Source organism: Ambystoma mexicanum, chromosome 5p (genome assembly GCF_040938575.1).
Source record: "Ambystoma mexicanum isolate Mex_15411 chromosome 5p, UKY_AmexF1_1, whole genome shotgun sequence".
Lineage (NCBI taxonomy): Eukaryota > Metazoa > Chordata > Amphibia > Caudata > Ambystomatidae > Ambystoma > Ambystoma mexicanum.
The window spans coordinates 1025952884-1025977389 of NC_090930.1; the positions used below are offsets into that span (position 1 = coordinate 1025952884).

A 24506-nucleotide genomic window follows, 5' to 3' on the forward strand; every position below is an offset into this window, starting at 1 on the left:
ATTCAGTGGTAGCGGCAGTGGGAGAAAACTCAGCCTTGGACATACCGTCTTGGGGCAGAGGAGCTTACAAGCCGCAAACCCTTCCTCTTTGTGATCGAGCGGCAAGCACTGGTTACACAGTCTGTGCTTATCCTTCCATGGGAATTTGCTCTTACAAATAGGACAAAATCTAAATGAAGTCCTCTCCATAGCTGAGGGTACACAGAGTGACTAAGACCAAATGGGAAAGAGGAAGGAAAGGGAAAGGCATTTTCAGTTTGAAAAGAAATGTCCACCCCAACCCCACTCTCTCTACTGTATAGGCCAGCAGAAGGCCCGGCCACGTGGTCGGCAACATAGACAGGATCACCGTCCGTCGAAGTTCTCACAGGTCTTCGGCGGAGACTGGAACAGCCGTCGAGATAAGGGACGGAAGAGGTGATCTTAACTATTTTATAGAATTATTCGACCAAAGGTCGGTTGGACAACAGCAATGTTCTTTACAAACTCTGCATAAGGCGACCAGATATCTGGGTGGAAAAAGCAATCTGAGGAACACATGAGGGATCTTGGGTACACTACACATCATGTAGGGATAGTGTTACAGATACTCCCATGTCGACGTCCCCTTTCAATTCTCGAAAGACAAGATGGAATACTCTACGGTTACCCCTGGATGTCGGACTATGCACACAATGTGATTCTAAGCAGATTAACAAACATCAGAATCTTGTTTACTTGTTGAGGATCCACCGTCGCCTGGTGTGCTGGCTGCAGAATCAGTTTGCTATATGCGGTCGTCCCGCGGCGGCTCGATTGCGTGCCTAGAGTGGGCGGAGCCTCAAGTCACTGCAGAGGCTGCCTCTCTAAGAGCAGCCATCTTGGAACAGTGTTCTGGCTATGGGTAAGATCAATCACCTGTTTTGTCTGTTTTAGGTGTAACGCCATGCTTCTGCATATCGGGCCAGTTTTAATTCTTGACCAAATGCGACAAACCACTTGTTGGGAGTAAGGAGCCGGACACTAACTGTGATATACTTAAACACTGCCTGTGTCTTTTTGATGTCTCTGCCTCTTGTAGGCTACACAAAAGAGCCCCACACTTGCTGCCCGGGCAAGCATGTGACTTATCCGGGCCTCACTCTTACCCAAATGAAAATGGTACTAGCTTAGACTAGTGCATCAACAGAATGATAATAAGCAATATATGGTGAATGCGAGGTGTTTTTATGAGGGGTCTATGTAATTCCTGGCTGGAGCTGCCTCTAGTGTCCACAATTATGGCATTTGTCTTTCTGAAAAGGCTGCAATGACATTGACTGTTTAGTAGCTATTAAACCTATCCCCCCCCAGAAGATATAGCGGATGAGGCTTATCTTTCTTTCCCCTTTACCTAGGTCACGAGATTGTGGCCCAGTTCTGAGTTAAGGATCCAAGGGATAATGCCCATGGTTAACTAAACTGGTCCTGAAGATGAGCTGCCACAGTCATCGAAACCAGTCGACCTTTTTCTTTTCCACGATATCCACAAAGGTACACATGATTCGTGCTCTGTAAACATTTGACGCCTGTTTTGGTAAACAGGTGCATCAAGCATTTACGACCCTGCTCTTTCCCTGCATAGCTGCAAGGAATGTTAGACACTCACTGGAGCCCAGTACATACGCTATAACACTTTGCTGATTAATAAATAAGGGCTTCACTAGCCACATAGGAAATTCCCCTCAGTAATGTTCATATCATGAGCAAGTTGAGACAGAGATCTATTCCTGTCATGGGTTACTGTTAATGTGGCTTTTTAGAAAATGAAGCTATATGCAAAAGTTGTTGTGCCCCGTTAAGTAGGGACAGTCTTCTCCCCTTCTTTTTTTAGATAGGTAGCGCATCACTGTTACCTGTTACCCTAGGGACAGCACCCCCCGATATGATGTTATTTATAAGGCGCTTAATGCCCAGAGGTTTCTAAGCGCGGACCCTGGGATCGAACCTGGGTTGCTCCGTGTCGTCTTGCTTCCAAGGCAAGCACGCTGCCCCTGAGCTAACCTCCTGAGACTGATAGGGCGATATGGTGTCCTTCTGCTCAGGGACAGCTTTGGTAGCCTCATGAGTAACTCTGGCTTGACTTGCTGTGCACTAGATAGTGCTCCAAAACTCATTTTGTGTGATATAAAATGTTGGGATAGAACGGTGGAATTAAATTGTTGTCCTACCGAATACTAGAATCCAGTCCCTGACTGCTGTCGTGCTTGGACTACTTGAGTCAGCTCTAATTTTGTTCAGGTGAATTCTCACTTCCTGACTGCGACCTAACTCAATTTCTTAGGATGTAATCTTTCAAACCTCAATAGTTCTGCTCGATCTCCGATTTAAGACTCATTTTTCCAGGATACAGAATAGACGAGCAGCAGTTCAATACGTTTTGATATCTGAAGACTCTTGCTCAGCATGCAATGGTTCAGGACCTAGGCCACTACTGTGGCGTCATTGCCCTGTTCCAAGATGGCCACCATGGAAACGGAAGGCGGGGCTCAATAAGGAGCCCTTCTTCCCTTTCCACGGCAGCTTGCAGAAGTCAACGAGAAGGAGCGGATGCGGTGGCGGCAGGTGTCGCTGCCGAAATAAGGTAAGTAGGGGGGGTTGTGAAAAAACAATGGGACGAAGGGTTGGGGGGGGGGATGCCGGCAGGGAGAGCCGGCCATCAAGCGGCTTGGATCGGGGGCTTGTACTGGCAGTTCAAGCCCGCATTCCTAGCCAACTGATTGGCTGGCTCCCCCGCCCAGGGTGCTAATGGGATTTAAGACACTTTCCCAGGAGGCTGATGTTTTAGACGAGTGATAGCTCGGAGTATTGCAACTTTTTCCAGCAAGTAGCAGTGTTAGATGAACAGCAGTTCAATACATTCTGAGCTTTAACCGCTTGACTACCACAGTAAAGATGTTGAAGTGCAGACCCACCAATTATATGGGGTGTGGCAAGGTCATCCCCATCCACTGTGTTCTGAGCAACACAGAGGGCTGAAAGGATTGTGGCTGCCCTTATCCAAGGACTTTCAAGTCTCTTTTACCAGCATGTACACTTTTACACAAATGACAGGTCTGCATATTAAGACTTATTTCTCGGCTTGCAGTATTCTACCAAACTGATTGAGTTCACTATGGATTTCTAGATTCACATTTACAGCATACCACGTTCCATACATAAGACTGTTCAATTCATTACATTTTTCAGGAATCTACTCCCAGTAGGCTTTGTTCTACACACAAGCTTTCCAACACCTTAGTATTGTCCAACTACAGTCAAAGTGCTTATAGCTCTTTATAAGGGTCCAATTATGCAGCTTTACCCCTTGACTATCAGATGTTCTCGGACTTCTTGGATCTGTGCAAGTTCATCGACCTGCACAATCCCAACATGCAAAATCATGGTGAATCTTTCATCTCTATTTTCTTTTTTAAAACACTCATGCTGCCCCAACGCTTGCCCTGCCCTAATTTGGGGGCTGTGACAAAGTGCCCCTGAGTTCATCAACGCATGAACCTGGGCAGGACACCCCCAGGTCCATAGATGCTTTTATAGCCCAGAGGGTTATATTCCCAGGCTACCTCACCCTGTTTAATTGTGGAAATCCAACATTCAGAGAGAACACTTACCAGAACTCCCCTCTGTGTCAGAGGGAACATTTGGACCAGATCCAGAAGAGGCAAACACAGATCCAGAAGGGAGGGTGAAATGGAGGAACCGCACTCAAGCCCTTAAAGTTAGGAGAGCAGTAGGAAAACAGATTCCAAATCCAGATTATAAGGACACGGTTTACAGACCGCTTAGCAAGAAACTACATCTCTCATAACTCTTGCACAGAGGGACAACCAGGATCTGAATAGAAAAAGATACTTGCAGATTCGGGGCCAAGAACACTGCGGGGCAGGGGTAGAGACCAGGAACAGACTAGTTGCCCAAGCCCATGCCAGAGGTCAGACCATCTGGAACTTGCATCCCTCTCTATAGGACATTTCAAGTTGCAGAAGAAAATGCAGATCCCCTCCCTTCTCTTCAGTTTAATGGAGCAGAAACGGACACCAAGCCACATATAAGCAGGACGGTTTGCTAAACTTCCAACATCACAAATGGAATTTACAGCACAATGACTGGCCTGCTGGCCACAGGGGACACCCCGCCAAACTTCAGAGCGAAATAACCCTCCAGAAATAGGCAGGGCATAAAGAACAAATGCTCCAACACATCCAGCAGAGAGAAGACTCTGATAAGGGATGCAAGATGGCAGAGGCTCCATTTGAAGACTCCCACAGAAGGTTCAGAAATACAGGGCAATCCAGGGAAACAGGATGATCCGGTGAATCACATGGGCCCTCGAGCCAATCTGGGTAAAGCCATTCGGCCCAAGCCCTCTACAACAAGGGTTAGGACCCCAGCACTAAGCATGTTTTTGTAGTGCCGAGCTGGTGAACTACAGGGTTGGAGACCTAGAAAATTGCTGGAGAAGAAGGAAAGGATTATGGGGGCACAGGGAGGACCCCCAGATGAGTGAAGAGGAGCGGTCCTGTAAGATCTGGGCAACTGAGGCTTATTTTAAGGCCTGGAGAGTGAAGGAGCATGGAGAGAGCAAGGCCCAGAGAGGGTGCTGGAGACTGTTAGAGTCAAGAGCAAAAGGAAATGGAGCATGACGATATCGGATAGAGAAAGGGCAGGTGAGGAGGTTGGAGGTGGGGAACAGTAAAGCGGGGATGGAGAGTAAGGAGGTATTGCGGGAGAACATTAGGCAGAGTGAAGAGAAGGTTGGAGGTAGCACTAAGGGTGAGGAGGAGGGTATTCAGGAGGTGGTTGGAGGACCTATTGGTGGAAAGACAGGAGTGTCCAAGAGGGAGGTTGGAAGGAGAATTGAGGAAGAGGAATATATTCAGGATAGTTGGAGGAAACACTGAAGGAAATAGAAATTGATAAAGGGGAAGGATGGGAGAATAGTTGACGAGTACAAGGAGATTAAGATATAGGAGGTCAGAGATGAAGAGCAGAGGGAAGTGAGAGAGGAGCAGACACACTAAGATTGGGCGGCCTAAAGGAGAAGTATGCTATGAGACTTCAAGGAGGTGGAAGTAGAAGAGAGAAGAAGAGAGCAGGCGGTCAAGGAAAAGTCACAACACCATTGTGACTCTGAGGAAGTGAAATGACGACTGGGTGTTGGGGACTACAGTCAGGACCTCTAGACAGGGGGTGAAAAAGGCACCATGACCAGCCTGTAGAGAGGCCCAGGTGGCCAGGCTCTTTGTGGAACATATGCGGCCGATTTTCACCTCACACAGCCCTAATGTGCAGGTGCATGCAGGGTCACGAGACCCAGACAAAGGTCTCCTAGGAATTGAGGACAGTCCGAGGAGCCAAGAAGGAAGTGTGGGTAGTGAGTAGCAGGGAGAAAATATCCTGGGAAGGAATCCCCGAACGGAAGATTATAATAACAGTGAAGTTTGTGGCACCCAGAGATTTGTTGTGGAACACGGGTACTTTTGTGAATAATCTTGAACACTGGGTAACGGAAAACTATATTGTCACGACATCTTAGTTGTGATTCCATCCAATTATATGCACATTAGAACAGCTTAAAGGCATGCACTATATATTAAAAAGGAGCCAACCTATCTAGCCTTCACAAGCAGGGCACAGCCTTCGATAAGGTAAAGAAAATCAAACTGTGGCGAGTGCCCAGGTCCCTGAAATTCCCCCAAGCTATATTAGTCATTTTAAAGGTATTACGCAAAACAGTGAAGCATGTGTAATAAACGGAGGTGATAGTCACTGCACCCCATGGTTGCCAATATCATCTGGTGTAAGGCGGGGGGGGGGGGTGCGACCTGTCCCATAATTGATTTCAATGTATATAAAATGGTTTGAATCAGGCTCTCTTAGACTGCAAAACAGACGTACCTAAGATAGGAGGCATGTCTATACCTCTGCTTTCATATGCAGATGACATCTCCGAGAGCTTTTGAAGTGCTAATAAATGCATACACTGCATTCATGAAAAGGCTGGATATGAAAGTGAACACCACAAAAATCGGCAATTTTACTATGTTCAAGAGGAAGGAGCAAGAAATCTGTACTAATCATGACTAGTAATGGTTCCCCGATTCCAAGGTTATCTAACTTTGACTATATGGGTGTTCAATTTTCCAGTTCCTTATCTTCTAACCTCACTGGGAAAGACAACTAGTGAGATTAAGATAAGTAATAATAGGCCTTTTCACATTGCTGTATAAAGTTAATGCTGCTGACAATTACACCAACTTGATTTCCTTAACCCCAGAGGTCTGTAAAGACCTAGCAGCACATATTAAGTATTTTGTGTATGATGATAGTGAATCTTAATGTTTCCTCTAATTGAAAATGCATGATTATTTCTAAATATGGTCTAAATATGGTCCAATCGCTTAGCGGTAAGAAACGTAATAATGAGAGCACAGTTTAAATTCTCTACAGCTGGGAACAGTACTGGCCAGTAGATTGGAAGATGTACAGCTTGTAACGCAAAGATTTAGAGCACTTTATACTTTTCTGTCTGAAATATTCAAATGGAGATCAAGAACTATACTGGCTTTATAAAGAAGACAAGAGTTTTCACAATTATGACCTGTACTAGATCATTTATATGGCATATGTGTATGCGGCCGATATACCGCTGAAAGTATGGGCGTTATTAACTTGTGTACGTCAAGCTTAGTGGATACAAGGTTTTGCCAAACGTAATGCACAATCTTGATACATGGTATGAATATATTTAATACATGATTGTGTACTCACTATAATTGCGGCCCTCATGTCATCCTTTTAAACTTAATTTTAACGTATGTATCTGTTTTTTTATTCACATTTTATGGAATATTTTAAAAAGTGTAGGTCGGTTATATGACCCATGCCTACAACAGGTCCACTAGAATCAAATTCATATTCATGGATGGACAGGAGAAAGCAAGCTTCATCACCAACAGCTCCAAGTCAATTATGTGCTTCTCATGTTCATCCTTGTACTGCTCCGGTAGGCTATAAGGAGGAGACAGACTAATATGTGCCACTCAAAAAAAGTTTTATTGGAAAATAATTTAAAAAATACATAAAGAAAATGCATAGCTTTCCCTGTTCTATGGGTTTCCCCACCTAACAACTAAAGTAGGGTGCTAGCCATCAATGGCGATATCCACAAGAAAAGTCAGTCCTCCGTCCAAAGCTAACCTAGGCTGGCCCTACAACTAATACTACACAACTAAAACCCAGAGGATGACTCCATTCTCCTTGGTTGCTTTTCAGCAAAGTGCTCAAGAATATAGCATCTTTAGATAGCCTTTTGCTATCTCTCGCACCAAGTCATTCAGTTCTTTTCAGGAGATTTTCCAGGCCTTTTTATATTGGATTCCTTGGTTCTTCAAACTCCTCTTTTAGGTTTACTTAATTCTTTAATGGACCTCCACCCGGTGTCTTCCAATATGGTAGTTATACTGAGTCTCTGAATATTCTTCACAATGTGCGTTTCTTCTTTGGGATGAACAAGTATATTCTCAGGACAATTCTTGTTATGTATCTCTTCACTGAAACAAGTAGGCTGAGTCCGTAATTTACTCTTGCTCTCATGGTTTTGCCATTCACTGGGACAAGGATGGTGATCCCTGAATGATTTTCACTCTTCTTCTGGTTTTGCCATTCACTAGGACGAGTATTGGTCTTTAGGCTCACTCCAATCTTTATATTCGTGCTTTCTCTGTATTTGTAAACACTCGTCATACATATGTTGTCCCCCAGGCCTCCTGCTCTCCCTGCTACCTTTGTTGTACTGGTGCTGCATCACCGGGTCAGCATTTGACTCTCTTCGGTCTTCAGTTAGGATGGTTCTGTGGCCGCTGATTCTGCTTTGTTGGACACAACTCCATGTCAATTTGTGGTTCGGCAAATAATGTTTGGGTTTCTCGGTCCTCTGACACCACCACATACTTTTCTCTCTTTCCTCTCAGACTTTCTCGGGTCCGTCTTCAGTGTGCTTTATCCAAAGCACCTTCGTGCTGGGGCTTCTCCTCATCCCTTCATAGATGTTCCTCCTGGGACTAACAGCCATGGGGCAAACTTCTTCCAGTTGGTCTCACACTTCTGCACTTCCTCTAGCACTCTGCCTGTAGCCAGGTAATGCAGTGTTCTCCCAGAGTCACCAGTTTCCCTTCTCCAGCTGGTTTGTAACTCCTGGGTCTCGTTCTGACGTTCTCTTGTTTCTCCCACTTGCATTACACAATGCTGGGGCTTCCACAGTTTCTCAGGATAGTCCTTCCTTTGTGTGGAGCTATACTATACGTAACTCCTGTAAGTTTCGTCTGGTTGTCTGTCAACTGAAAAGGTTTTACTCAGTTTTTGGGGATAGCGAAAAGGGAGTTCAAGGGAAAGGGAGTCCTTATCCCCAAGATGGCAGTCTCTCCCTGTGCGATCCCACTTACCACCACCCGTGGGGGGAATGTTGGGTAGTAGGCTTGCCTACCTAGCCTCACAGGGAAGAGTTGCCCCCTTGGGAGAAGTGACTGAATCCCACAATTCGTCACACTGCTCACTCAGAGGTTGGATATGCTGTGAGGAGTTTGAAGTTCCATTCGACAATCAATGAGTCCCCATAGTGCCTGACAGAGGAAATTTCCTGGAGCATAACTCACACTTACTGTTCAAACTGGAAGCAAGAGATCTACTTAAGGAGTCCCCCAAAAGTGAAAATCTTCTCCAGAATTTTGTGGCAGAGCTCCCACTTGTGCGAGGCCAATGTATGTCTGCAGAGAACATCTGCTATTACATTGTCAGTCCCAGCAGGATGGGATGCTGTTAGAGATATGTTGTTCTCCAGAACCACAGTCGCATTGCTTCTCTGCACAGAGCCAACAACCCCTCACCACCCCTTTTGTTAACGTAGTCCATGACTACTGTGTTGTCAATCGGGATCAGGCCACACTTGACTCGCACAGATGGGAGGAAGGCATCGGGGGCCAAACTCATCGGCCATCTCCCTAGAAAAATGAGATGTTGCCAAGCTTCTATTGTGGACCAGAGGCCGCTCACCATGAGATCTAAGAGGTGAGCACCTCAACCCTTTAAGAAGCTATCTGTGACTACTGTTCATTGAGGCCCAAGTTGCAGAAGCAACACCCCTCTTACCATGTTTTCTCAAAGGGCCCACCATAACAGATTTCTGGCACAACGCCTGAGACTTAAAACAGACTTACAACCACTCTTATGAGTCACCCTGGAACTTAGAGCAGTGACTATGGAGAGGTTACTGGAGCCACTTCATGCATAACCTGACCTCTGGCACCATCAAGATGCATGTAGCCACAAAACCCAGCAGACAAAGCAAGGCAGAGGCCAAAAATGGCGTCCGGTACCGAAAGACATGCAACATCTGTAGGAAGTTTGCCACACAATCCTAAGGAGGAAAAGCACTGCGCAGTTGGTTGTCCAATACTGAAGGATTAGAGGGACTGGGACAGCAAAATGTTGGACTTCCTGAAGTACAGTGAGAACCCCAAACTGTGCAGAAGGTTGCATCTGTGGTACAAATGTGCAGACACTAGATCGAAGGTGCAGACTTGAATGAGCGAATAGTCTAGGTAGGGGAAGATGTGAATCCTCTGCCTCCTCAGAGAAGCCACAACCATCGCCAGTAGTTTGTTGAAGACTGTGGGTGCCGACAAAAGACTGAAAGGCTGAACTCAGAACTGGTAGTGGCTATTTCCAACCACAAATCTCAAGGACCTCTGTGTTAGGGAGGAACTGTTACATGGAAGTAGCTATCTTCAAGGTACAGAGACACCAACAAGTCCTGCAAGTTTAGAGCCTAGAGGATCTGAGCCAAGGTAACCGCCTTGAACCTGTCCTTGCACAGACATCCTTGCATCCTTGTCCTTGCTCTTCAACTTTCTAAACACTCGGCTCTCCTTTTCTTTCTAGCCTTGACTCCCACTTGCTCTCACCGCTTCCTACTCACATTTCTGGATCTTCACTAGACTTAATCGTTCTCTCTACTTTCACTGCTTCTTCTGTACTAGCTCTACCTGTTTACCTATCTGACCACTCTTTACTCTCTTTATCACTTCTTTCCTCTACACCTCAGATCTCCCCTACTTCTTCACCAAAAACATATTTTCGGCATGATCTATGCAATTTCAACTCCTCGCTCTTTCATGACACTTGCACCACTATTCTTCCTTGACCTTCTCTCCTCTCCTCTCCGCGCTGACGGGGCAGCATCTGCTCTCTCATCGTCTCTTTCCCTTGGTCTTGCCCATCTCTTCCCTCGGTCTGCTTTTCAGCCTACCAGTAAACCCGCTCAACCCTGGCTCTCCTCATCTCTGTGCTATGCGACGTATTCTCAGCCGACTGGAAAGACGCTGGCTGGCTTAAAACAAGATCTTCATTGAATCAATCACTCTGCCTATTTCTCCTATCACACCCTCTACGACAACTGTATAATCTCTGATAAACGTGCCTATTTCTCAGATCTTCTTCACACCCAATCTACCCATCCTAGGCATCTTTTTCAAACTCTAACACGGTTCCTTTCCCCTCCTTTTCCCGTTCACTCTATTAATTCTACTCTGTCTGCATCTGATTTCGCTAACTTTTTTCCTCTAAAGTTCACACTCTGCGTAAAACTCTCTCTCCCCAACCATCTTACTCTCATCTCCTCCTACCCCCCTCTGCCTTCATCTCCAGCTTTGCTCCTGTTTGCAACTCTGATGAACTACTCTTGCTATCCAAAGCGCATCCTACAGCAACTCCCACCGACCCAATTTCATCTGCTCTTATTCCTAATTCGTATTCCCTCTTTTTATACCATATCTTGCCTCTTTCCTTAACACTTGTCTCTGTACTTCTGCTAATCCTCTTATCGTTTCTAATTTCCAACCTAGCTCCCTCCTACCATTCTTCTCTAAACTCTTATAGCGTCTTGTATATTCTCATATGTCATCCTTTGTCACCGATCCATCTCTTCTTCTATGCTTTCAGTGTGGTTTTTGTCCTCTTCACTCGACTGAGACTGCTCTGATCTGTGTGCTTAACTCTTCTCTCAGCTCGCTATTCCGAACACTCTTCTTTTCTTATTCTTCTCGATTTATCTGCTGCTTTTGACATGTGGATCATTCTTTGCTCTTGGAATCTCTTTCTCCCTTTGGTCCCAGAGGTTCTGTCCTTTCCTGGCGCTCCTCTAATCTATCTAACAGAATCTTTTCCGTCTTGTGGGCTGGCAAGACCTCCTCGCCTTTTTCCCTCGAGCACGGAGTTCCCCAAGGATCAGTCTTGGGTCCTTTTCAATTCTCATTATACACTTCTCAACCTGCTTCCATAATCTCCTCTTTTGGTCTTTCTCATCACTTCTACGCCGATGATACACAACTTTTTCTATCCTTTTATTCCTTCACTCCCGAAATCCACCACACTCTTACAGCCTGAATTTCTGCTATCAAATCCTGGATGGCCTCTCACTTTTGCACTCTAAATGCAGGGAAGACTGAGGACTTATTCTTCCCCGCTACACTCTTACCCCGCATCCGCCACCTCCTCTCATATCCTTTCCTCCGTCTACTCTCTCTATTTCTCCCACAGCTCACAATCTTGGCCTCTACTTTGACTCTAATCTCTCTTTTGCTCACTACATTTCTTTTACCTCTCGTTCCTGTCATTTCCAGCTCTATAATATTTGTAAAGTTCGTCCTTTCCTCACTTTTCAAGCTACTAAACATCTTATCTCTTCCCTAATCGTCTCTCAACTCTTAATGTTCTACCACTCTTTTTGGTACTGTTCTCTTCTTGCTCCCTTAAAATAAATCTATAATTCTACTTTGTCTTCTCTATTATCGAGACTCTATTTCCTCTTCACAATTACTCGTAGGTAACCTGAGAATTTGCAGTGGATGGGGAGAGTTTCAGGCAAAACAAGAGTGCCGCAAGTTGACTTGAAGGAAGAGGTTTGGTTGGGTTTTTGCAGGGGAACTGGACCACCGGAATGTTTGCCATATTTTATGTTCTGAAGAGGCAGGACCGACCAAATACCTGCATATTACATGTAGGCTCTACTTTCCTCTCTACAACTCACTTCTACAAGCCCGTCTGGAATACTCTTTAAAATTGTATCAATATAGACATATAAAAGAAGGAACCAGGGGAATTAGGTTAGAATGGTAAACATAATACAACTGGGTCTGTCTGCCACCTCTGGGTCCAGGATAAAGAGCAAAGTGAGGCCATTCCATCCATAATGTATTACCCCGTGGGAGGAAGTACCTGTTTTGGATGATAATTCATTGAAAATGACAAGAAATCAAACGTTGTTATGTGAATGTAACAAAACAAGCACAGTTGGGGTACAGGAATTAATTGCACACACCATGAACTGAATAGGCACACCATCAACATACCCAATCTCTGTGCAAAAGAACAGGAGGTGGTGTCCGATGCGTCTCCGAGGATGCATGTAGCCACTGGAATAGAATCCTAAAAACAAAACAAACAACATTATTATTTTGCCCTACGAAATCTTCCAATGACAATGTTCTTCATCAATGTAGATTAAGATTCCATTAAAATCATGCATTTGGAACAACATTTTACAACTTTTATTGTAGAAGCACCCATTTTAAGGAGGATTTCTATTATATTCACTGAGCGTGCAGAGTCAGCATAGGGTTAGGGTGGCTAACTACCCGGGCATATAATGTAAACAGCCTCCTGCTTCAGGTCGAATCAGGTGTTAAGTGTGTATTGTCATCCAGGATTCCAGCAAAGGCCTGTGGTTGAGAGACTATGCAGCAGAAGCCTACACAAGGTATACATTTTTTCAGGCCTGCACATTGCACAGAGTGATTCTAAGTTAACAAACTGGCTTCCTCAGGGGAGCTCGAGCAGCAAGCGTGGTGTTGAGATTGGGCTTGCAGCCAAGACTGGACTGGATAGGTCAAAAGCAAAGGCCAGAGAGGAAAGTCCACTGCACCCCCTGGTAGGTGCATTGGTGACCAGCATCACTTGGACTTGTGTGAACAATGTTCTGCTGTGTGTGCAGACAGGTGTGCTCCACTCTGCTGTCCCCAGCCTCCCAGTCAAAGGCTGTAAACCAAGCCTGAGATGCAAGTTTGCCAATGCAAACCAAAATGTTTTAATAACTAATAGCTATTAATTACTAGTAGTAGTTCTGGCCCTGTGCATTTGTAAGTGTAGGGTGCCTTTAAGGTGCACTTCAAAATATTGTATTGATTATTTACTGCACGTATATGGGGTTCACCCTTTGTGAGTGTACTGCTACTTACAACCTTCTTCTGTTTTGTTTTTGTCTTCTTGCACGTTTTCCCTTTGTGCTCCATCTTGGTGCGCATTCTGCGATATGTGAACATTTTACTGTACTGATGTATGACAATTTAATGATTTGAATTGACTTGCCTACATTTATTGTTGTATTCTGAAAAGGTAATACAAAAGATGTAGCTAGCAGTCATTAATAACATATGTAATGTATACATGACATGTATACACAAGGGCACATGGCCACACAGGAGGACCGAACAGGGTTCTCATCTTATTTGGTACATTTGTCAGTCTGAAAAGAGCAGTTCGAGAACCTAGATTGTGAGTGGAGCTCATAAAGAGCAGACACAAAGCTATCCAAAAGGACCTCCTGCAGTCATAGCCACACTTTTAGATGGATCTGTGCCATGCAGGGGTTTACAATTTCATCCCCATTATGCATTCTTGTCCACCAAGCCCAAAAACAGGCAATTAAGCACTTAATGAAAAATCTTTGGTGTACTTGTTTTACTTACTTCATGTATAACGAAGAACACATCGAAGCACCTTAAACACAAAAAATAAATATTGTGGATGGCAGGATACATAAACTTGTTGGAAAAGGGTTGTGAAGCGGTTAATCCAGAGAAGGTAAGCTCTCAGGAGGAATCAAGCAACAAAGGACAGCACGGCAAGGAAAGGGTGCATGGATAGAGTCAGGAGGGGGGTCCCCAGGGGATTGACATACAAGGGACAGAATGAATGACAAGTGGGAGGCAAAAGGTGAAGGGTTTTTTCCTCTAATGTTTTTGGTTGTTCGTTGGTTACAGACGGTGGGCGAGGAGGAAGAAGGCGCATATGAATGGGCTTATTGAAACAGGATGAGTGACGTGATTTCTGGCGAAAAGACAGTACGATTGAAATCAGCCACGTTAGGTTGATAGGAAAGAAGCTACCGCGTTGGGCAGCGACGCAGCCTGAGAGGCTGACTAGAGTTATTTTTTTTTTTTTTTTTTATAAATGATGTAGTTTGTTTATAAACTTTTTTATTTGTTGAGAGTCAGACTTTCGAAGAATGAGAATTAGGGCTTCTTAATAAATTTTTTTCCATAAGTTGGAGAAGGTTTGGGAGGAACAGAGCCATTGTGTAGATGTATAGGTTATTTTGGCTGTTCAGTAATGCAGTTCATCTTTCTACTAGTTCCATTTGTTGTGATGAAAGTTTGAAGAAGGTGCCAAAAAGTTCTTTGCCCCACTACTCCCATCTCTAATCAACCCGAGCAATCAGGCTTTATCCCGGGGAGGCAAACTCACGATAACCTAAGAAGGCTAATTCATCTAATAAAAAAAGTGGGCATTACACATACGCCAGCACCACTACTGTCATTGGATGCCGAAAAGGCTTTTGATCGGGTGGAATGGTCAATATTATTTAAAACCCTAGAACACATGGGTTTTGGGAACCACTTCATAAACATGATCAAGGCTAACTACAATTCCCCCTCGATAAGAATAGCGGTTAATGGGGAAGTCACAGATAGGATAACGATCACCAGGGGAACAAAACAGGGCTGTCCACTACCCCCCTCCTATATGCTATATTTCTGAAACCACTACTAATCAAAATAAGGGAAGCCATCCACATCAAGGGGATAGAAATGGCAGGCAAACAGCACAAGGTAATAGCCTATGCAGATGATATGCTCCTGGCACTTGAGGATCCAGGGACGTCACTCCCACATGCAATACAAGAACTAGAGGAATTTTGGGAGATCTCAGGCCTAAAAATAAATAGGAAAAAGTCCGAAATTCTGCTCTTAGAAGGGGATAGAGGGGCTCTGGAGAGGGCGGCGGGTCAGATAGGCCTGAAAGTTGCAGAAGAAGGCATCAGAGTGGACTCCTTATACAATCAAACTACCCCTCACTGCTCGCCAGAGTGAAAAAAGACCTGGAAAGATGGCGTCCGCTAATGATCTCATGGTGGAGAAGAATTCAATCTGTGAAGATGAATACTCTCCCCAAGCTGCTTTACTACTTCCATGCTCTCCCAATTTCTGTTCCTAACTCGTTCTTCAAAGCCCTATCCAGGACTGTCCCTTCATTCATCTGGAACAAGAAGCCCCCCAGGGTAGCAAGAACCGTCCTCACGACACATATCAGAGAAGGGGGACTGTCACTTCCCTGCTTCAAAAATTACTACCAGGCGGCGCAACTGTGGATGCTGAAAGAATGGCTGGGGGATGACCAACAAACGATCTGGGTAACCCAGGACAGGGCGATAGCGAGAACCCCATTAGAGGAGGTCCTATGGAAATCCAAACAGCATAGACACCCTAACCTCTGCATTAGTGAGGTCATGAAAACCACACTAAATGCCTGGGATGAACAAACACGAAGGGCACCATGACCACAGTGAACGCCCCATTCACGCCCATCTGCAGGAATCCTCAAATCCCACTGGGACAAGAACAAGGAGCCTTTGAGAAATGGGAAGACGCAGGATGCAGGAAAATAGGGGAAATGTTTCAAGACGGAGCAATTCGAACATTCACAGATTGCAAAAAGATCTGGAACCTCACGACAGCCGACAGGTTCAAATATGAACAACTTAGACACTGGTTATCAACTCCAGAAATTACACAGGCGGCCACTAGGGAATTGACCACATTCAAAAAATACCTCCTAACTAGCTCAGGAGACAGGAAGCTGGTCTCCTCACTCTACAACTTTATCAACACACAAGATGAGAGAATAAAATGGGCCTACATGAAAAGTTGGGAAAGATCTCTAGGGGAAGAAATTCCAAGACAGCAGTGGCAGGCGTTGTGGGCGGACATCCCGAAATCGACACAAGCAGTGCAAACAAGGGAAATGTGGATAAAAATAGTCACCCAATGGCACTACACACCAGAGAGGCTCAATACATGTACCCGCAAGCGTCAGACCGCTGCAGGAGGGGCTGCCCAGAGGCAGGCACATGGAGACACATATGGTGGGACTGTCAAGGGGTCAAAGGATTCTGGAAAGAAATGATATCGGAAATGAATAAGATGTTCCCTGAGGCGGACCAGCAGGGAGAGAAAGTGTGGCTATGGGGGTGGAAAGACCAACAGGCCAAGAGATACAGCAAGGCGCAGTGGAGAAGCTTCATGGGTCTGGTCATTGCGGCCTGGGCAACAATAGCACGAAACTGGAAGAAGCGAGACCCACCACTAATATTCACATGGCTGCAGAAGGTCTGGTCCCAAATGGCCATGGAAAAGATCACACACAACCTACAGGGCTCGAGAGAATCCTTCATGAAGGAATGGAATATCTACAATCGGACTATATGGAACAATGGTGTCTGCACAATATTAGACTTACAGACCTATTTTCTTAATAATTACTCCCGAGAACTGATGGATCCATGAGTACATCCTACGGAGGGTGGGGGACTTTTTGGGGTCGTTCTTGCATATTGTTCACATTGTAAATCAATAAAAACATGTTTTAAAAAAAAAAGTTCACTCTGATTGGAGAGTAGACTACATTCCATCACGAGGTGATATAAGGTTTCGAGATTTCCTTGCGCTTTGCAGAAGCGGCAATGTTGCTCTGTAAAGGGTATCAGTCTAGCAATGGCCAGGTTGGCTCTTGTAGGTATAGTGTTTAATCGTATTTTCATGAACGTTGTTCTGATGTTAGTGTCAGGGAACATTGTCAGGTATTTCGGTAGTTCATGAATTGCTCAGCTGTCTGCAGTACATTGGAGGTTTTGTTGATTGGATAAAAACGAACCAACTGAAAAAACCTATCATTGCGCATAAGTTTGATTTTAGCATGTTGAGGTCGGAGTGTTAGGAGTTCCTCTGAAATGTCTTGACTACCCATTTCTTGCAGCAGTTTGTGTTTCCAATCCTTTAGGGCTGAATTATTGAAAGTATTCGGATGGAGCATCAAGATTTATATGGCTCGAGTTTTATGATCGGATAGTATCTTGCGGAATATATCCAGTCCGTTCCAGAGTACAATGGAATCCAGTGATTGTGTTGCCATCTCGTGTCGGATTCTTGGCATGGGATAGGATGGGGTGGATGTAAAATTTTCCGCCAGAATATTGCCTCGTACTTTGTCCAGTTTATGGAGCTTGCGTTGAGCATTGCCTCCGTACCGTAGGTAATGGTAGGTATGAATTTAGGCTTGTAATAGGCTATGATGGGCTTGAGAAAAAATGTTCGGTCTTTACGGTGAAGAACGCAACCCTGCCTGGCCAGGGTGTGAGATTTCGGTTTGATTTTTTCAAGCTATTGAGCCTCTGCCTTGGACTGGTTTATTGGGATTCCAAGGTATTTGATGGTGGTAAGGGCTTCTATTGGTTTTCCATCAAGCTTAATAGTTGGGCGTTTTTCTTTTTTAAAAGGGATCTTGCCTAGTGACATTACCTTCGTTTTTTGATGTTAATAGTCAGCTCATTTTGATTCATGTATCCAGTTAGTAAGGTCAGGCTGGTTTGTAGTCCTGCAGTCGTCTTGTCTAGGAGGATAATGTCGTCTGCGTATAGCATCACAGGAACCGCGATAGAGTTGATCTTGGGGGGTTTGTTGCAGGGCTGAATGTATGTTCCTCAATATCAGCTGTGAATAAGTTGTATAAGGTTGCTGCGAGAGGGCAGCCTTGTTTTAAGCCGTTTGACGTGTGGATGGCTGGTGTCGTTATGCCTGCTTTCGAGAGTCTGACTGTGATCTTTGTTTCGGAGTATAGAAGTTTGATTGGTTCTATGACATGTGTTGGACAGTTCCATGCCTCCAATTTTGCCCAGAGTCTTCCCCTTGATATGGCATCAAATGCCATGTGTAAGTCAATAAAGGCTGCATATATAGTGGTATGGTTTTTGATGGCTTCATGATTAAGTGGATCAGGAGAAGGTTGATGTTAGTTCCAACATTTGGTGTGAATTCTGTTTGTCTGGCGGAAAATCTGCCCATCTCTGTGGCCCAAATAGTTAGTTTCAAAAGGATGGAGGCAAATAGTTTTCTGAGGGGATCGAGGAGGGCGATGGGGCGGAAGTTTGCCGGATCGTCTCAGGGTCCTTGTTTATGTATCAGGACTATTGTGGCAGTCGGCCAGGAGTTTGGGATCTGGTTTAGTGTGTTGATCAGCTGAAAGAGGTTACAGATAGCCCAGGTTGGGGATCTTGTTTTATGATCGCATTGGAAGTTCCATCTGGACCAGGAGCTCATGAGGTGTTTAGCCTTTGAATCATTTGCATGATATGTTCGTGGTCTGCATTTACTTTCCACTTTTTTGTTTTAATAGAGTCTATGGCGGCTGAATCTGCGGGCCGGGCTTTATAGATATCAGAGAACTGATGGATCTATTTTTCCTGCTTTACATTTGCAGTAAGTTTATGTTGGTTTTCGGAGTTGTTGTTTAGTAAGTTCCACAGGGCTCTCCTGTTGTGGGCTTTATATGTTTTCATGATGTCTTCCTCATCAAGCTGTTGGAGAATTAGTTGCTGAGATTTTCTCCAATTCGTATAGTGTTGCGTTAGTTTTTTTGCTTTTGTTGCATTCTCTGCAGTTTTTGATTTTCCTAGTAGGCGTAATGTTTTTCGCAAGAGTTTTTTTGTGCTGCTCATTCTTCGTTGTATGCACGTCAGTGTTGTTGCAAGACAATTGGACGACTCTCTTTTTGAAAAGGGATCAGCATCCATTGATAGTTTAGCTTGTCAGAGTATTTCATATTTGATTGTTGGAATGCATTCGGCAGGGCAGTCCTCGCTTTTGTGGTATTTGTAATCTAGTTGTTGTATTAGTCAGTTCGAGTGGGATTTGAGGTTGAATCTGCAGTTTGCGAGTGAGCCCACTACCGTGGATCGCCAGTCGACTGTGGTCGCTATTGTCTGAAAGCAACGTTTGTACTTTTGTTATTGTGAATGTAGGTATTCTGATAGGAAGATGAAGTCAATTATGGCAGTCGAGTTTCCTCTGGACCAGGTTGGAATCGTTTTTTGGTTCTAATACTTGGCATGTTCAGTTAAAATAAGAATGATGGTTGTTTCTTGCATCCACTTTCGGCCTGGGCGGATAGTTTGTTCTGGTTTATGAGTGTTCCGTCTGAAGTTTGGAGGTGAATGTTTAAATCCCCACAGATTATGAATTCAATTGTTCGATGTTTACTGATTAAGTTGTCAATTGTTAGGAATACTCCGTCGATTAATGTTTCGTTTGATATGGCTGCTGGGTTCCAGTTAAGATTCAGGATTCCAGTTAGTCTTCCAGTTTCTTGTTGTGTTTTGCTGTCTTGACTGGAAGAAGGGGGTATGTTTGTTCTTAGTATAGTGATTTGCGTCCAGTGGTTGATGCTTTCTGTCTCGATTACGCTCCATTCTGAGTTGATTTTCATCAGGGTTAGGAGACCAGTGGTAGGTCTTCCCTGAGTTTTTGCAATTGCTGGGTTGAGAAAGGCGAGGAATCTGTCGCAGCAGGGAGTAATAGTGAGCCAGGTTTCTTGTAAACATATGGTATGGTAGGTGTCAAGTTCTGGTTCCGCCTGGGTGAAGAGATGGGAATTGCCCCTTTTATTCCAGGAACAGAGTGACCAAGCATCATCTGTTTCAGTTAATGGTTATGAGTTGGTGATTGAAGGGCTTGTTATGTGTGATAGTTGGCTGTCATAATCTATTCTGATTGGTCGCTGGTGTCGGCTGGAGCCTTCTGTAGAATGCACACGTCTCTGGTGGAATGATGAGTCCGGACCAGTTAAGGAGTTGGGGTGCTGGTATGGTGATGGGTTAGCGTTACGATTTGATGTTGGAGAGTATTCTTGTTGTGGTGGTTCACGCCTGTAGGATTGATGGTTTTGCGTTTGTGATCGTGTTCTCTTTTGTGCACCAGCAGTTAAATCCAAATTCTGTCCAGTTCGTGGTCATCTTTGAACATCACAAGGTTTATATTGGTGGTGGAAATCTACGCTAGCTGTGTTATGGCATGGGAAAGTCGTAGAACATTTGTCCTATTCAGAATTTGTGGATTTGGTCTGGTGGTTGTGGTATCTATCCGTAATGTGTGGATTTGTCTTTGGTATAAGGGATCAACAAAGGCAGGTATGGCGAGACTTGAACATTTCTACTAGCAGTCAAAATGAAGCAAGTAGTTGTTTGAGATTTGGCCGTATGTTATCGAGCAAGTTGACTGTGCTTAGATCTCTCACAGAACCATCCGAAATTTCTTCGTAGGTGCATCATATCGAAGTTGGAGTGCTAACTCGATATTCATCGACGATTATGAGACTTGTCATTTTGTTGGAGTGAGGACGAGGGTGTAGATAGAATCTGTTGTTCTGTGTGAGTAGTTAGGTTGAGCAGTTCTTCAGTAGTGGGTGTAACGTCTTCAGATGGGACAGTGGGGGTTTGTTTTGTGGGCTGTTGTCGCGGTGGCTGTGGGGTGGCTTCCATAGTTGGTGTGTCTGAAGCCATTTCCAGGTCTGGTTGCGGCTTTGCGAATGGATCTTCAGGGTTTTTTATTTTGCGTAGAAAAGCTCTTGATCCAGTTTGTTTCTTCGCACGTTTCTTTGTAATTCCTTGTTTGGGTTCTGGTTCTTTTTTCCCCCATGAGAGAAAATCTGATACGTTTCTGAGGGAATTTTCTTTGCTGTATTTGCAGTAATTTGTTGCACAATAGAAAAATTGACAATTGATTCTTTTGCAGATCGGTGTGGCATAGATGTTTCTGGCGTTTCCCTTTCCTGTGCTAGATGTGGGATGAGGGAACCTGGTTCAGGTTGTACAGTTGTTTGGGGTGTGGGGGTCAGCGTCTGGTGTTGATGGTGGGCTTTTAGCAGGGAGATTATCTCAGATGTTAACTTCAATTTTTCTTTATGGTTGCCTCTAGCAATTTCAAACAGTCTTTGTTGGCAGAGGTTGGATTGCTCTGCTTCTGCATTCAGATGATTTTCTATAGTGTTGATGAAGTTTTCTGTGTAGATTTGCTATGAATGGATCATGGCGAGCAGGGTCGCTTGGTCACGGATGTGGTCTTTCATGGTTTCTTGGAGTTTTAAACATGCGAAATTACTCAGATAAGCAAGTCCTGGAGATCCAGCATGGTGGTAGGTATCCTAGGATTATCGTCATCATGTGGGCGTTGGTGTTCAGAGGTTGTCTTGTTTTTGTCGTCTGAGGATACTACCGGTGGTGGTTGTTGCTTATCAGTTGGAAAGCGTGGTGTATGAAAAGATTCATCTGATTCGTATGAAAAATAATTCTCTGATGGTCATGGCAGAGGACGTGGGTTGGGTTTCTCTGTTTTGACTACACGTTTTGCAGAGTTGTATAGCTGAGCTGGGTTCGTGAAAGGAGTTGAGGTTGAGTTTGGTTTGTCCATATGAATAGAGGGTCCAAATATTTCCCTTCTTCTCTCAACATTGGTCATAATGGATTCCATTTCTGTGATGTCCATAGAAAGTCGGGCGATTTTAGCTGCCTCTCTGGATGTTTTTTGCGCAGTAGGTTGATGTACAGATATTTGAGTTTTGTGGGTTTGTAACCAGGACAGTTTTGCAAGTCTTGCTTTTTCCTTTTTTGTTGTGGTAGCTGGGGGGGGGTGGGGGTTGAGCGTTTGGTGGGGACTTGTCTTTGGGATGGATGGTTGGTTGTTGCAGGTTTTCTGGAGGGATCATTGCAGGGAAGGTTGTCTGTTCTTCCAGTGACTGAGTTGGTAGTTTGTTTAGTTGTTCTGAAAGCAGCTCCACGGTGGAGGTCGAGCCTTGGGGGTGTGCTAAGTTTTGTATAGTTGGATGGGTCGCCTGCTGCGGTTCTGGTTTATTGGGTTCTTGTGTCTTGAAGCAGGGGGGCGGGGGAAGTTGTTGGTCTGGATGTTGATCGGTGGGAAGAGACAAAAGCAGTGTCTTGTTTTGGTTCCACAGGGCTGTAGTGCTGGGTAGCTGTTTGGCTGCTGTAGAGTCCTTTCATATCGGTATGCAGTTGTTTATGATTTGGAGAGTTATCTTGTATTTAGGCGGTTAGGTGATTGCTATGTCTCGAGGGGGAGGAGGGAGACAGAAGTTGTGGACTTGGCTGCTGTTGAGAGTTGCTCGGTGTATGGTTGGGGTTTTGTCTGGATTTTTCCAAAGCATCTTTCTTGGTTTTGGGCCTCAACAGGGCTTGCTCCAGTGTTAGTTGGAGAGTATCCGACGTTGGTTGGTTTGCGGAGAGCACACAGTTTTCCTCGTTGTCTTGTCTTTGACCGCCGAGATTGGAATGTCTGTTCTGTTGCTTCGCTGACATGTTAATACTCGGAACAGAGGTGAGTCTGTGGATATTGTCTAGGTCAGTAGCCGAACAGGATGTTGGTCTTTTTTCTTCAGGCAGTCCTGTGCTGTCTTCGAGTACCAGCTGTGTTAAAGGTGGATGTCACAGCTCAGAGATATGCGGGATGCAGGGGGCAGTCCGTTTCGCGCTCTAGGCTACCTGCAGCCGAGCTGTGTTGTTTTATGATTGAGCGGGCAGGATCCAAGGGGGAGACCCTTTCGGTCTCCCGTCCACTTTCAAGCAGCATGCACAGGTTGTAGTGGAGCAGGCAAGGTCCACCTATAGCAGAGCTGTTAGGGCTGTAACAAGGCGAGCAGGATCCAAGGGTCAAACCCTTTCGGTCTCCCGTTCGCCTTCGGGCTGCCTGCCCAGATTATAGTAGTGCAGGCAAGTTCCCCCTGTAATCAAGCAATTTGGGTTGTGGCGGGATGAACAGGATCCAAGGGACGAACCCTTTTGGTCTCCCGTCTTCCTTCAGGCAGACTGCACAAGTTGTGGTGAGGCATGCTCGATCCAGGGGAGGAGCCCCTTTGGTCTCTCGCATGCCTGTGATAAGTGAGGGCTTGTGGTTTCAGCTGTTCTCTAGGGTCCGGGCTGTGGCCGTATGAGTTTCAGTTCTTGTGGTTATGTAGTGTCCTTGTCGTGGCATCTGCTGTGTTGCTGTGGGGTTTCGTACGTGTGACGAACTGTTAATTCAGCAAAGCCGTCTACTTCAGGGACGTTGTCGTAGGTGGTGTAGAATGTTTAGGGGCGGGTGGGTCCACTCAGTTCGTAGGCAAGGCTGTAGAGGCCCATGTGGGACTGTGCCGAGTCTTCTGAGAGAACACAGGAAAGCTGTGCCTCCCCTCAAGGCCACGATTCACTGTCCATGAAGGGCAGAGTGAAGCAATCCGCACTGGTACCTCAGCTGTCCTGGAAGCGGAGGGCGGAGGAAAAGCCTGCGTCATTGTTGGGGAGCGCCCAGGAGAGGGAAGTGAAGCTGCCCGCCCCGCGCCTGGGGAGAGGAGCGGCGGTGAGTAGAAGGCAGGCCGGGCGTGTGATTCGCCTTTAAGCAGGACTGGGGTGCTTCGGAGATGGCGCAGGAGAACCGTGTACAGCGCCGTACAGGATGGAACAGGCGCTCGAAGTGTCTCAGAGTCTCTTGCAGGTCGCGGTAAGCAACAGCTGGTTGAGTGAGATGAACAGACGTTGCAGTTTTTGGTCGCTGCAGCACGTGTAATGTCCTCTCACTGGGTAGTGCGTTCTCGCTGCTCTTGCTAGGACCATGCGATTAAGGCAGTGTGGTAGTGATGGCCCCTAGAGTGGAAATAGCTGTAGCTGTTTGTTCAAGGAAACGCAGCAGTCAGCTTTATCTTAGGGTTAATAATGAAAAATGGAGAATGTGATCGAGGTTTTTGCAATCCTTTTTTCGCCGAGCAGTGCCGCGGGGCCCGCAGAGCCAAAAGACTGAAAGACTCTGCAACCGACTCCGCTCCGCGGCTTGCTGGGAAATTTGTATGCTTTGATAGTAGCAATAGAAAGAGGACAAAAAGAGTCTCAGGAGAATCAGAAGCAGGTAAGCAGCAACCTTCCTTGGCAGTGACTGAAAGACTCTGCAACCGACTCCGTGGTTATTTGTTTAATGTTAATACATTGTCACAGGAGACCGGGACCGTGAAGGGGAAGGCTTGCGTTCAGAGTCTTGTGCCTGGGAAGTGGCTAACAGCTGTTTGAATACGCTGGCAGTCCTGGGAGGAAATGGACATCGAAAAACGCACCCGAGCCTGAAGGGAGGTGAAACTCACATGATTGAAAGAGATACAAGAACGCTGCGGCTGCCGAAGAAAGGTTAACTGAACGTTCGATGAACTCGCACACACTGAACTGAATGAACTGTAACTGACATGATTGGGGCCCAGTAGTGGAGTGTGGCTTTAATCTGCCCACTCAT

The 24506-nt window shown here is 45.4% G+C and overlaps 1 protein-coding gene across 1 annotated transcript in view; it reads right to left on the minus strand.

Annotated features, from left to right (window-relative positions):
* PSMG4 (proteasome assembly chaperone 4) overlaps positions 1–24506 on the minus strand; it is a 267165-nt gene that overhangs the window by 116642 nt on the left and 126017 nt on the right. The window contains exon 2 of the mRNA XM_069613513.1: positions 12426–12501. Coding sequence (XP_069469614.1) covers positions 12426–12501 — 76 coding nt within the window. The remainder of the gene's footprint in view (positions 1–12425; positions 12502–24506) is intronic.